Below are 14,091 nucleotides of genomic sequence, written 5' to 3'. Positions count from 1 at the left end.
GTGGAGTTTCTAGCTGGTCTACAGGGGCAGGCCCATCTGGAACAAATTCTAGTTATCTAATGAAGAGATAAGAGCACACATGACCAGGGTAAGGCTGTAACTAAAACACTAGCCATAGCTTTTACTGTTCTTTAAGCAGGGCTGCAAGTCCTGGGAGACTACCCACTCAGGAAACTGCTCTTCCTGGGAAAGTACAACCTCCTTAAGAATTAAATATGGTGCAGGATTGGAATCAGTTGGCTTTTAAATTAACACCCATTCCATTTTGTTTGGATTGAGTCTGAGTCTCTTTTTTCACAATCAGAATTTCAATTGCATCTCCCAATGAGCCTTAGGTGGAAATGTACAACTATCACCCCAAAATGATGAGTGACTTCTCCCAAAACTTTTATGTAGGTATTAAAAAGGATAGGGGAAAACATAAAACCTTAGGAAACCTCTTTAGAATCACCCATGGGTCCATCTCTCCCTTAACCACAACTGGGTCAATAAAACAGCACTCAAAAATCTCAACTTCTGCAGACAGTACAGAAGGAAATAGCATTGTGTGGACAGCTCTGAAAACCACTGGAATATCTAGAACAAGATTGATTGTGCTCTCTCCATTCAAGTCACAGGGTCACCCATGAGAGGGACTAATGTCCCTCCTGTCCCTGTGCCTAGGTCAGGGGTAGGCAACCTCGACTCTTTTATGACTCATGGACTTCAACTCCCAGAATTCCTGAGTCAGCGACTCAGGAATTCTGGGAGTTGAAGTCCATGAGTCATAGAAGAGCCGAGGTTGCCTACCCCTGGCCTAGGCATAGGTATCTCCTAGGCCTGAAGACTCCCATGAATTCAGATAATCCGTGCTGCCTCCAAACCCCAGATTTCTGTAAGTACAAATCAACCACTTTTAAAACAACTTCCCATCTACCTAAATAATTCAGGATTACAGTATTTATATTCATATTAAAAGTAAGAAGACTAAAATCATTCTTGTAATCTCCATCCCTTGGACAGGTGAGCATGACAGGATAGTGTTTCCCAATAAGAAACAGCTACACTATATAGAATAAAAACAATATTTTGTCAGCTAATGATGCAATTATCAACCTATATTCAATAATTATTTAAAAGTAGTTTGGGGTTCATGCATTATTAGATCCAGGGACCAAGTGGCAACAGAAGCCTTTCACTTTCCTATTATAAGAAATTGGAAGACAGTCACGAGTAAATTCTGGTATTATGCAAAATGATGATCTTGACTACAGATAAGAGACTTTTTTTGAACTACAAAAGGGGAACCAGCCTACTCACATATAATACATATTAAGAGCATTCCTGGAGTTTCTATACCCTGCATGACTCATAGTTGAATCCAAATGATGGCAGATGTTTTATCTTCCACCATTACTTGAGAGAATAAACTGGCATAAATATCTTCTACTTTGTTTGCCTGGACTTGCCTTCACATGTTGTCCTTGTAAAAGCCTGAAATTCTTCAAAGGTCAAAGTTAGCACAACTGGGAGATTTAAATTTTAATCTTCAGCTATACTTTTTATAATTAAAACCTTAAACATGTCAATATAATAGTTTCTGCTCTCATTAATAATGGTTAATTCAAAGCTGATTTGTTTTTTAAACAACTCCAGACCCTAACTTAAAAAAATTATGAGTATGCAATTTAAATGTGTTGTACTTTTCGGATATATAAAGCTGCTTTAGCAGGTTGGTTTAGCTATGTAATATTGGTTACTTTAACTATGATTCTGTGAGATACAGAATCCTTATAAATCTTTTATTCCAGTTTTTTTTAAAACATGTGAGATGGGATTGAACCTGGACCCTGTATACAAACCAGCTACCGCTGGCAGTTTCACATAAGATAGCACCTTATGTGAATCAGATCTGTTTTCTACAAGGCTACTGTTTAAGGTTACAGCAAAGCTGCATTATGTTATTGGGCTGTGAACCTGGAACATGGTGGTGTTAATTTTGTCTCGTTGCTTAATTAAATAATTTCAGTTAGTATGCCTTCTCCAAACAATCATTTACAGGTCCATGAAAGGACTAATTTCATAGTCTGAGAACTAAGCTGGAGCAAGTAGAAACCTTGGCTATGGTAAAGGGAAAATATTCATAGGAAAAAGGGTGGGTAGTTTCTGGATGAGAATAGATTGCACAGCCTTACACATACATGAAGAAATAAAGCGGAGAGGGGGTGCGTGGCAGGTGTATATGCATATGGAAGAGTTACTTATTTGGTAAAGGATACAAAAGTGTTCATTACGCACATAGACAATAGACAAAAACAAGAAAGAGTACTTCCCCATTCTGCTTTAAATTGTCTGGAGTATTGAATTTATAGTGGTTTTTCTAATCACATAACATTTTGTTCTCATATGGTACCACTATCATAGCAATTCCTATCAATACAGTAGTTCAAATTCTCTGCTAGCATGCAACAAGAACAAATGTATATGGCACATGGCTGTATTTACATATAATTTCTTCCCCTCGTACAGTTTCAAACAAGTTACAGGCTTATTTCATTATCTGTAGGAAATTTCATGATGGGACACCACACACAGTTAGGAAAATAAAACAGGAGAACCATTATATATACAGAATGAACTTACACCATTTCCACCACGATACAAGTGGGAATTGCATTAGAACCCAATTTTAGAACAGGTTAACAAAATAATACCTGGGCGAAATACTTAAAGAGTACCCTCCTCATAATTTACGAAACAGATCAAGTTCATTCATATGTATGGAGGAACAAGGACTTCCATCAAAATCTGGGCAAATGAAGATTTAGCTAACCTTGTCCACCGCTAAAAGAAGGGATTAAAAAAAATAACACATAGGTGCCATGGAAATATGGAAACAGATGGGGAGGGACCAAAAATACGAGTACTTCCCCTTTTCCATATTGGCCGGATTTCGGAAGAAATGGGAAATTTACAAAGGACCGAGCAGAGAATCTTCAGAACACAACAAAACCGAGACTTGACTCCAGGGCAGCGGGAGACGACTACCACCCTCACGGGTGAAAATTATCGAGGCAGAAAACAACGGCCTTTAATCCTCTATTTTAAAACCACTTTTTATTCCTGCCCGACGCACTTTGGACTCACTTCACTTCCCACCTAAGCGCGCTTTTTGGCACCGGCAGCGCGACACCTTTGGGGCCGCTCGACAGGAGCAACCGGATCGATCCGGGGAGTAGGGTGGGGAGTGAAGGTTTCCACGGCCATCTGAACGAGGCATGACGCGCGTGTCTGTGGGGTGGTGGGTAACGGGAGGTGGCCACCCCCGAGGCACCCAAGAAGAGGCGCCCAACCTCGCAGGCCACAGATAAAGGAGGAGGAAGACGAAACTTCGATCTCTAGGGAGTTTCGAAAGCCTCTCTGAGGGCGACAAAGGGAAAGGACGGAGGAAGCAAAGGAAAGAAGCAACAGCCTGGTTGCGGTTCTTCGGGAAGCGTTCACCTTGTTTTTACGGGAAAAACAAAACCACCCCACGCCCTCCCCAACTTACCGGCCCCAACCGCCTTCGCTTCCCGAGGGCGCTCTTCCGCGACCCGCCGGCGGCGCTGGGAGCAGCTCTGGCGGGATCAGATCCCGGTGGCGAGGAGGAAAGGGACGAGGGGCGGAGGCAAATGGCCGCCGAGTGAGGCTAGGGAGCCGCCTCTCTCCTCCTTTTCCCTCGCCCGCCCGCCCGCCTTCCCGGGCCTCCCCGCGAGGGCTGGTCGCGCGGTTCCAGGCGAAACAGGTCGCCAATGCGAAACATACACGCGCTACGTCTGAGAAGGAAAGTGCCCGGGTTTTCGGGGCTTCCCACGTTCCAAACTCATTTCGGACAAAAAGGTTGCTGCCCCTTTCAAAACAACATACGCGACTCCCGAAACCTTATGCTAATCATTTAGTGGTTTACCGACTGGGTTTATTTACATAGTTTATTTACATAGTGTGGTGGGATGGAGGGTTTGTTATCACTGTGTTGGGGGGAAGAGAGCACAGGGGGAGGCTCAGCCAATCTCAATGTACACATGTTGTACTTTGACAATAAAGGTTTATTATTAAGGCTTTTTAAGCCAATCTTCTTCTTGAACGTTATTCTTATAAGCACCGCTTTGAGTTTATGGAAAAGGATAATACGACGGCTTCTCTATCCGGGCTACCCAAATCCGGACCATCGTGAGATAGGAGTCAAGTGTTAAAAATACGTTTTCTGTACTTGAACTGACAACTCGCAGTTCGGAGGATTTTGGCAGCCGAGCTAGGGTGGCACCAGGGCATTAATATTTTAAAAACAAACAAAACAACAACATATGGTAAACTTTGTCACAGGCAATTTAAAAACCATCTAATCCTGGAATAGTTATTAGTCTAGGTTTAGGAATGCATAATCAAACAGGCAGGTCTTCAGTTATTTTACCAAACAGATGTGTCAACAAGTGTACCAGAAGGATGGAGATCCAAAACCTATGTCAGGAGAGGAATAACATAAGCCGTTACTAGCTATACACGTTTTAGAAGCCATTGATATATTCTGGACTAATTCACCCTAACGTCCTGAGATTCAACTGGTTTTTCAATCTGAAGAATTAAAACTCTGATTCTCCCCTCCCCCACTCTAAACTTTAGTTAGCCATCATAAAAACGGCTAAGCAAATGTGTAAAGTTATACCCAATTTTTGGTCAAAAATGGGTCTTTTCATTTTAAAGGTAAAGGTAAAGGTAAAGGTTCCCCCGCACATGCGTGCTAGTCGTTTCCGGTGCTCATCTCCGTTTCAAAGCCGAAGAGCCAGCGCATGTCCGAGGATGTCTCCGTGGTCATGTGGTCGGCAGCTGTTACCTTTTCATTTTACATTAGACCAGGGGGTAGGCAACCTCGGCTCTTTTATGACTCATGGACTTCAACTCCCAGAATTCCTGAGCCAGCTTGGCTGGCTCAGGAATTCTGGGAGTTGAAGTCCATGAGTCATAAAAGAGCCGAGGTTGCCTACCCCTGCATTAGACCAAATGTAACCAGGTGGGAGACTACGAATTGTATGCCAGATAGTGGATTGGACTACTATATGTTCCAACTTGATCTTTTATGCTGAATACAAATTCTGATAGAAAATGGTCACTTTTAGAAAATGGGAATTAAGAATGGGTGTGACGCAAAGAGTTATATTACCCAAGTTGTTGCAGTAAGACAACAGCCCTGCCCCAAAGATAAGGCAATAAGTACTGTGAATAAAGTCATATAAATGTCAGCAAATATGGAACTTTCCTTCTTCCCAAGTAGGACTAAGGCCTTTTTCCTCTGAGAAAGTGTGAAACCTGGGGGTTTGTTCAGAGTTTGAAATTCCTAAGAAAAGGTGATCTGGCTTGTATCTTATACTTTTATTTTTCTGTTGGCAGGCAAAATACATGCCAAGCCTGTACTATTGTATTTCGGCAGCTAAAGTTATATGTAGTTGTGTATTTAATCAATTTATTAGCTGCTTCAAATGGTTAAAGCTAGTCAAAGCAATGCTACATAAGAGATTAAAAACAAATACAGTAATATAAATGAGTGGAAGTTAGAAGAACAGTTGAGTGTTTGTCTTATGGTTGGGCTAAATTCACCGTTTATTTCTAAGTATATTAATTACACTTTATATTTTCTGGTTTCTTAGCTGCTTTGAACACCATTTATTGGTCTAAAATGGGATACAAGCTAATGCACATGAAAACATAAGTTAAACATCTGTTACAAGACTATCATTTTCATCTTATAGTCTACTTGGCTTTGAATAAGATGCTGGGAAATATAATCCAAAAAGCAATGAGTGGGCCCAGAATAAAACATCTCATTTGTAATTTTTAATATAAGTAGGATTAAGCATACAGTTTCAGTGCTTGTTGGGGGCAAGTATGCGCAAAATTACACAGAGCATGAATTCCTATTTGTCAGGAAATTGGTATCTAGAATTTCCAAATAGTATACAAATAATATGGAGTAATATAGCATACTTAAGAGACAGGTTTTCATAATAAAAAAGAATCCTTAATTTTTTTTACTAAAGCACATCTTTATTTTGCAATTAAACAATTAAGATTCACAAGTAAACTATATGTTTTTCAAGTTTGTACCTAGACAACTATTTGTCAATCAAAATTAAATATATCCACAAAATATGTATAACAGCATTTCACATAATAGAAGGAATTTGCTCTTAAGACTAAAAACAAGATTTGTTAAATGTTAAATATTTATCTTCCCCTGGGAGCTGCTGGTATTGTATATCATTAGTGTACCTTATTAATGATGAGGACTCTCCTTATACTCCAATGCAGGCAAAATATATAAGGCCCTTTTAACACATACAGTAGCTGCAGTGATGAATGAAGAATTCTTTCTACATTGTCCAGTGTTAAACAAATCCAAGTGCATGTTAAACAGAGCACATTTCCTGCTATTTAATATACAGGCTTAGCTGAATAATCTTGGTTTCTAAAAAATGAAAACACGCAAGTTCAAAGACAAATTAATCTCTATGAGAACAAACTTGCACAATGAACAAAAGATGGACAGTTATCTTGGCTTTAGATATAAATGAGATGGTCAAAACCCATTCACTGAGCAGTGTAACATCCAGATGATCTGGAGAACGCAAAATCACAAAAAAAAACATGCAAATTCATTCCAGCAAAAAATAAATATGGCCACCCATAGAACAGTGGATATGATTCAGACACTAGATTTTATATCTTTTAGTATTTACATACAGAATAGCACCTGTGCCAGAAAAAAGGAAAGAAAGAAATCCTACATATAAACACGAAATTGTTTTAGAATTTGCTAGGAGAATCACATCATTAGTTAGTATCCGTATTAATGTTACACTTGAAACCAGCCTCTAATGTGTGGAAATAATCATACTGGTTAGTTTATTAAACAATAGAACAATACAACACAACTTAGTGCTAATTGTTTTAGAAGCTCCAATTCTATCATAGACTTTACCTACATAAAATTGCAACTTTCCCTATTAAAATTATTTTTGTGCATTACCTACTCTTTATAAAGTTATGCAAACAACTCTTGCTGATTTATAAATTTTAAAACAAATGTAAAAATGCTAAACAGGAATCAAAGCATTGTGTGGGCATGTAAGTCCTTCCCACATTTGTATTAAAGTTTCAATAATTTTTGCTTTCATAATTAAGCTGCATTTGTGGTTTTCCTCCAAGGTCTCCCAAATCTGAAAATGTCTAAATAACTAGACATTGAATTGTACAGGTACTGGATCCAATTATATTTTTTTCATTTATGGCAAATATCAGACACCAAAAAAAGTAATTATAAAAGAACATAAGTATTTGTGGGATTATTTTAATCTCACGGCTGATTATTACAATTCTGAAACTAAATTTGAAAAAAGGTGGTATGATTTAGAACTGCATTGCTATATCATGAAATACGCTGTCCTAGCACTATAATGGATACAGAAGCATTAAGAATTCATCTGGAAGATGGCAGGATTCAGAATTTGGAGTTAATTAATGTATTTTAACATGGATGGAAGCCAACTGAAAAAGTAACCTTTAAAACATTCACATTAGGAACCACCCCAATAAACTCTCATTAAGTTAAACATCTCTCTAATCGTATAATAATTTATCTAAAAAAATTTTCAGTAGTAAAGCATTACATAAAGTGCTACTATTTTGAACTTTAAGAAATTTAGATAAAAATGAAATACACTTAGATGATGTTAAATAAGTAATAAGTAAGCAAATGTTGTCACACTCTTAATTTCCAAACTATCCACTTTTGTTTCCCAGGGGAATAATTTCCCAAATATTACGGTAGTATAGTGGTCTTCAAGGTTTTGTGTAGGAGTTAGCATGCAATAACATTTTACTTAAGACAATATACTTTTACCATATAGCCAGTGAAATTATTTCTTTAAATATTCTAATGACCCAAATTGCCACTGAAATGAAGGAATATTTAAACCTAGGGAATGAAACCTTCAAAGCTCAATAGGCAATTATCCAACCCAAGATGATTTTTTTCCTATTTGTTACTATGCCACTCAGAAGATTGAGAAATGTATTTTAGCTTTGGTTTGCATTTCTAGCTTAGCCATTACAATACAACTAAATTAAATTAAAACAAATATATTAGTTTGTCCCTTCTAGCAATTCCCATGTTTTAAATGTCTCTCCATTTTTTAAATAAGTCAGGGGTCTTCAAACTTGGCCCTTTTATGACTTGTGGACTTCAACTCCTAGAATTCCTCAGCCAGCATGCCTGGCTGAAAAATTCTGGGAGTTCGTCCACAAGTCATAAAAGGGCCAAGTTTGAAGACCCCTGTAATAAGCTATTTAAATGTTACAGTGAACTAGATGATTTAGGTCTGTACCCAGTGTTTTTTATTTTGCAGCATGTGACAATGGCACTAACTGAAAAAGTTAATCTTCCATGTTTTTGAAAACATGGCAGGTAGGTGCATATTAAAATTAACCAGTCCACACACAATCACTTAAAATAGATTTGTAACAAAGGCGGAGCATATCAGAAAAATGAGATTATCATCTCCCCAGTATAAAAGTCCAAAATACTGCACTTCTACACTTTTTGAATTTAAAATCCATCCTGAATATTAGGAACCAATGGCATGCGTTGTGGCACAGATCTGTAATAAGTAAACAGAAATTGTTAGGCAGCCTTTCCCAATTTGGGAATCCACTGGATGTATAGACTTCAGCTTCCAGAATTCCACATTCATTTGGAAGATGTCCAGATTGGTGAAGGCTGTTGCAAGGAATCCCCTTCTGCAATCCAGAAACCTCTCACAAAATGCAAGAGTATCTTTAGATCCAAGTCACTATACTTGTAATTAAGGCATCTCTCAACTTATTTGTTTGGAAGCAAATCCAACTGGCAAAATGAATTTGTATATTCAGTTAAATATACTATAAATCACTATCATGGCTATTTTAATGCATCTCAGGATCTGCTATGCCCACAACGTTTAGCTATAAGCAAATGGTGAATGGCTGCATACAGAGGTAGAAATATCTTTGCTGGAACATTTCTTCAGGGAAGAGCCTTATTTTAATATTCATAGGGATTCTGAAAGAATTTTTTTTCCTGGTCCTCTGCTCTAATATAACATCTAGAATTTTATTAATAACTTGGGCAAGTTCTTTCCTGCCACTTTATACACTTTCTATTTATTTAGGTTAATCTGTATAGTCCAATATATTACTCTTGTACATGGGTGGAATACACATGCAGACAATATGCTGGTCAAATATGCTTTACATCATGTGTAGATCTATGGATTTTAAAGCATGTATAAATCTAAATAATCTGTGATTGTTGTCAACTATACATTAATTTAAGATTACTAGTACTAGATGTCTCCATTCCTTGTAGACAGCTTAGTCACGGTGAAGAGGGGCACTTGAATGAAACACATGGTTTAATACAGTGTTAGGGGTAGACATGCTATAAGACTCTCAGAGGTCTGGGAATCATCCATTGACAACTGAAGGCCTGCATAATTGCAATCTTGTCCATCAAGCAGACCCCTTCTAAAAATCTAAGGGAATTCTACCTCCACCAGATGCAAAGAATTTCTGAGATCCCACTTTCTCTCTACTACTTATCCTCCCTAAACAGCTGCATCTCAATGAAGCAACTCATTGCACCTTCCAAAGATGTTACCTTCTAATCAGTACTTTGCTTCCAACAAAGTGCCATCCGTACTGGTTCTATAAAAAAAAAAAACCCTTCTCTCCAGCTCTCTACACTTGCATTTTGGGCCTTCTGATTAGAGGAGAGCAGCATTTCTAAAAAATTAATTGCAGGATACTAGTATTACAACACTTGAAGATATTAGAACTAATGTGTATTTTACAAGTAGAAAATATTAGTGAAATCTTTATATAAAAGGTATGGATGAAAGCTGCAGCTTGATTTTGGGGGGAGGGGAATTAAAGTGGCAAAATATTTTGGCCCGCAGAGTAGATACATGGTGGACTTTATTGTTTGTATAATGGCGTGCAATGCTGTAATTTAACATAGTCCAATTTTTATCCAAAATTTACTTGTCCAAATGTTTCCATCAACTATTCCAAGAATAATTTTCTTCACATACTACTACTAATAAAAATGTAGGAACATTGTTGTTATTACTAGAGATGCATATTCCATTCTGATTTGGAGGGATTTCTCTAAATGGTGCAATTAGCCAGTTGTATTCCTCAGAAAATGACTATGGATACTTTATATTTAACTTGGTATAACCCCATCACCCCAAAGCCACACAACGTAAAAGGCAAAACAAAACAAAAACCATTTTAACAAGTCTTAAGAGTCCTAGATTTCTGCATGAGACAAATCTTCAAAAGTACCTTAAATAGTTATAATTTTCAACATTAAAAAAAAATACATTGGCACAAAACTATTACCCTATTGCTCTTATTTACAATTAAAGCAACTTGAATTAGAAAACAGGAAATGTTACAATTTTTCTCCCCAGTTTTTAGCAAATAGTAAGAAAATATTTCTCCATAAAATCCGACATCCATAACACTCATCATTTTATATAACATTATGCCTGAAACACATTTTCATGTTTTGTACAGAATGAAACGCATACAAAAATATTTTTCCTTTCAGCTTGATGCAGATCCTCATAACCCAATGCAAAGTAATTAGCAGTATTAACTTTTAGGTCATATAAAATATTAGTAAAATATTAATATCATTGTGGGAAGATTAACTTTTTATATTCATTTCAAAGACATAAGGATACCTTTATTAATCCATTTATCTAATTTAGGCATTTAAATTCCTTTAGTTTGTGTCCTTACCAAGGAAATATAATTTCAAAATGTTTTCGTTGGCATGGATTAGTAACTCATAAATCAGCTTGGAGGGAAGACATTAAGGTGGTTAACATTTCTGTCTCTATGTTGGATAAAGTACCAAATACCAAAACTTTGCTACAATACTGTATCTTGTAGCAATGTTTCTTGTAGATTTAAATTACTTTGGCAATCTTACATACAAATATGAGTGTATGTACAATATTAACTATACACATTGCTGAGCCATATATATACTTGTTCCAAATGCAAGCCAACCTTGCAAATAACCAGCACAATGGTATAATTAAAAATGGTACCTAAGTCAACACACTTTCCACTTACAAAGCTTCTTTTTAAGCAAACACGAGTAGATGTAGGTTTAATATTTCCATTTATCAAAAGCTAGTAGTAAGAACCACCGCATTCCATTAAAAGGTTTTCATTGCTTACACCAATTGTAAGAAAAGTTTAGATGATTGCACTTTGATGCGTGCTCCCACATTGCACTTTATCACATGAAACTCCCCTCTCCAATCTCTTATTTCTACAGAATAGTAAGAGCCCATCAAAAGCCTTTCAATTGTTTTATCTAGAATAAACTTGATTCCATCACTCCATTCACTTTCACTGCTGTCAGAAATAGAAGTGCATTTCACATTTGCTTCAGTTTGTGAAAACACAACTATATTTCTACAGTTTGGAAAAAGCTCTTTTAAGAATGTGGGGATTTTTGAAAGTTAGATTCAATCTCGTCTGAACCACAACATGGGTAAAAAAAAAGAACAGCTGATCAATTCCTTGATGGTAGTACTGGGGTGTATGTGCATGTGTGGAGGCAATAAAGAACTATTAAAGAAATATGCTAGATTTGGTTTAAGAAACAAGACTACTTAGCTTACAAGCCTATTTAAAATAAATCTAAAAGGTTTTGTTAACTCCTTCATTTCACATCATGGCATAGGGTTCTATATTAGCATTTAAACTGACTGGGAATTTCCTCAATGCATCATAGTTGGATTGAGGCATCATGTTACATACAGAAATTTCTCCTGTCCATGGAAGACTCTTAATCTAAGGTGAGGGATCCCTCTGTGGAAGCAGTTATGAGATATAGATACCTCTATTTCCAGCCCTCTACAAGTTCTAAGAAAGTACAACTGACAGCAGGAAAAGGGGATTTGGAGAAAGTGCCTCCTCATCTACTGACATATCTGTAAGTTTCTATCACCACAATATAATATGTGTGTGGGTGTGTGTGTATGTCTGTGTGCGTATCTATACATATACACATATATGCTCATTCACTCTCTTTCTAAACACACACACACACACACACACACACAAATACATTTTACAAACTTCATATTCTCATTCCATATATTCTGCATATCTTGCTTTTTAAAAACCAGGCAGCAAATCAAAATATTTAACTACAGACAGATTTAAGTTCATAAACAATTAAATTGTCAACTTAGCTAGGGAAGGATTATTCATTGCCTGGTGGATTTTAACTGCCCTAGAAAACATTTCTGACTGAAACAAAAAACAAACCTATATGCAATCTGTTCAGATACTGCTAATGTCAACGGTATACGCCAATTCCTGAATGAAGTATCATAGAGAGACCCAAAGGGCTTATCGGAAAGCTCTAATGGACAATGATAAAACTTTAACGACACAATTTTCTTTTAAAAACATAAGTATGACTTGAGAAGCAACAAACATGAACTTGGAGAAAAATAACTATGACAGGGAAATCTCACCTTGGATTTTCACATTTCAAGCACAAGATCAGTACAATTAAAATGGTATATCCGTGTCAAGTTATTACTTTTCAATGCGAGGGAAAAACAGAAGAACAAATTCTAAATCAATATATTGGCTTTCAATTATAAATTGCTAGCAGTTTACCAGTTGAAAGGAATGTGTCAGAATTTCCATTTCAATTCATAGCAGTAAACAAAGGTTATATACTTAATAGGCTAGAGTGCTTTTGCTACCCACAGTAATTATAGAGAAAAAAGGAACATTGTTTTTGTGACCCCTTAACTGTACCATATTCTAAGCACCAAGGATCATATTCCAAAATGAATCTAATTATGATGATAGCTTCCCCTTGAGGGCCACAACAAGTCCCTTGCCATTAAGACATACACTGTAAGTCTCAAGGCACTTAAGGGGTTAAGACAAAATACACACATTCATTCCCATAGGTAAAGCCATCAATGTTTCAGAACACACTGGTGCTATAATCTGCTGAGAAACAGGAACAGAACTAGTAGTACAAAGAATGTTCATATACCAGCTAAACAAAATGCTGGTTCAGTGGGCCATTATGCAGCTATTATTGGGTTAGATCATACTGCAACCTTCCGTTAGTAATCAGGTTAGATTCTAGAAGGGTACAGGGAGAAATGTGCTGTTTCAGTAGGCAGTGTATCTAATAGAAGGAATATTGCTAATATTTCACCAAAATAAAAGGTATAAAATAACATGACAACTTTAGCATTGGAAGAAATAGCTTTGCATGTATTTGTTGTTGCTTTAGAAACAGGTGTCAAAGAATGAAAGTATTTCAAGCATTTTTTTTTCTTTTTTGTAGCATTTTGAACAAAAGGGCTATATGGCACTGCAACCAAGTCTGGAAAATTATCCAGAACTCATGGAGCTCATTAATTCTGTAGCTTGTTTGAAGCAAAGCATGAATGGAGTCTTTCAATACAGAAAAATCATAGTGTTTTAGAGACTGATTTTCAGTTTTAACTTAAAGTGCAATAGTGCTGAAGTCCTTTTCAGTTCTTCATTATTTTCAGACATCATTTCTTTCAAGAAACATTATAGCACAAGTACAGTTTGTGTCTTATGTAGAATCTTCTCTGAAAGTTATGTTTTGCTTCCTATTTATTCAGTGATGTCTTTAAAGGTCTAACAAGTTCTTCTTTGTACACTTTCAAAATAGCCTCACAAACGAATCTGTATTGACTCTGGGGGAAAAAAAAAGAACAATTATTTTTATGGCAGAATGAAACAATGGAAAAAAAAAGAACAATTATTTTTATGCCAGAATGAAACAATTTTAAAGATTATCAATAAACTTTCAAGATACCATGCCAAACTTTCAAAATATTTAAATATATAAAACTCTTAACACCAATGAGAAATGTAGTATTCAGAATCTAAATCTCATACTCCTTTTAAGTAGCAAATGTGAAATCTTCCAACTGTGAATGATACTCT

General features: G+C 36.5%; 2 protein-coding genes across 8 annotated transcripts in view; both read right to left on the bottom strand.

Moving 5' to 3' along the window:
• The window catches only part of EPB41L5 (erythrocyte membrane protein band 4.1 like 5), a 69,295-nt gene extending 65,598 nt beyond the window's left edge, over positions 1-3,697 (bottom strand). Inside the window, exon 1 of the mRNA XM_083349451.1 lies at positions 3,530-3,697. The gene's annotated coding sequence lies outside the window, so the exon portion shown is untranslated. The remainder of the gene's footprint in view (positions 1-3,529) is intronic.
• Positions 3,698-7,344: 3,647 nt separating this feature from the next.
• The window catches only part of PTPN4 (protein tyrosine phosphatase non-receptor type 4), a 102,343-nt gene continuing 95,596 nt past the window's right edge, over positions 7,345-14,091 (bottom strand). For 6 of the 7 annotated variants that reach the window (XR_014490875.1, XM_083349846.1, XM_083349848.1 and 3 more), the window contains one exon: positions 7,345-13,838. Coding sequence is in view for 5 of the 7 variants with exons in the window: in XM_083349846.1 (XP_083205972.1) it covers positions 13,752-13,838 (87 nt within the window). In the remaining 2 variants the exon portion in view is untranslated. The remainder of the gene's footprint in view (positions 13,839-14,091) is intronic. The other variant, XR_014490874.1, reaches the window with a different exon arrangement.

This window comes from Vipera ursinii, assembly GCF_947247035.1.
Source record: "Vipera ursinii genome assembly, chromosome: 1".
Taxonomy (NCBI): Eukaryota; Metazoa; Chordata; class Lepidosauria; order Squamata; family Viperidae; genus Vipera; species Vipera ursinii.
The sequence above is the reverse complement of the archived record's forward strand: the minus strand, read 5'-3'. Positions and strand labels throughout refer to the sequence as shown.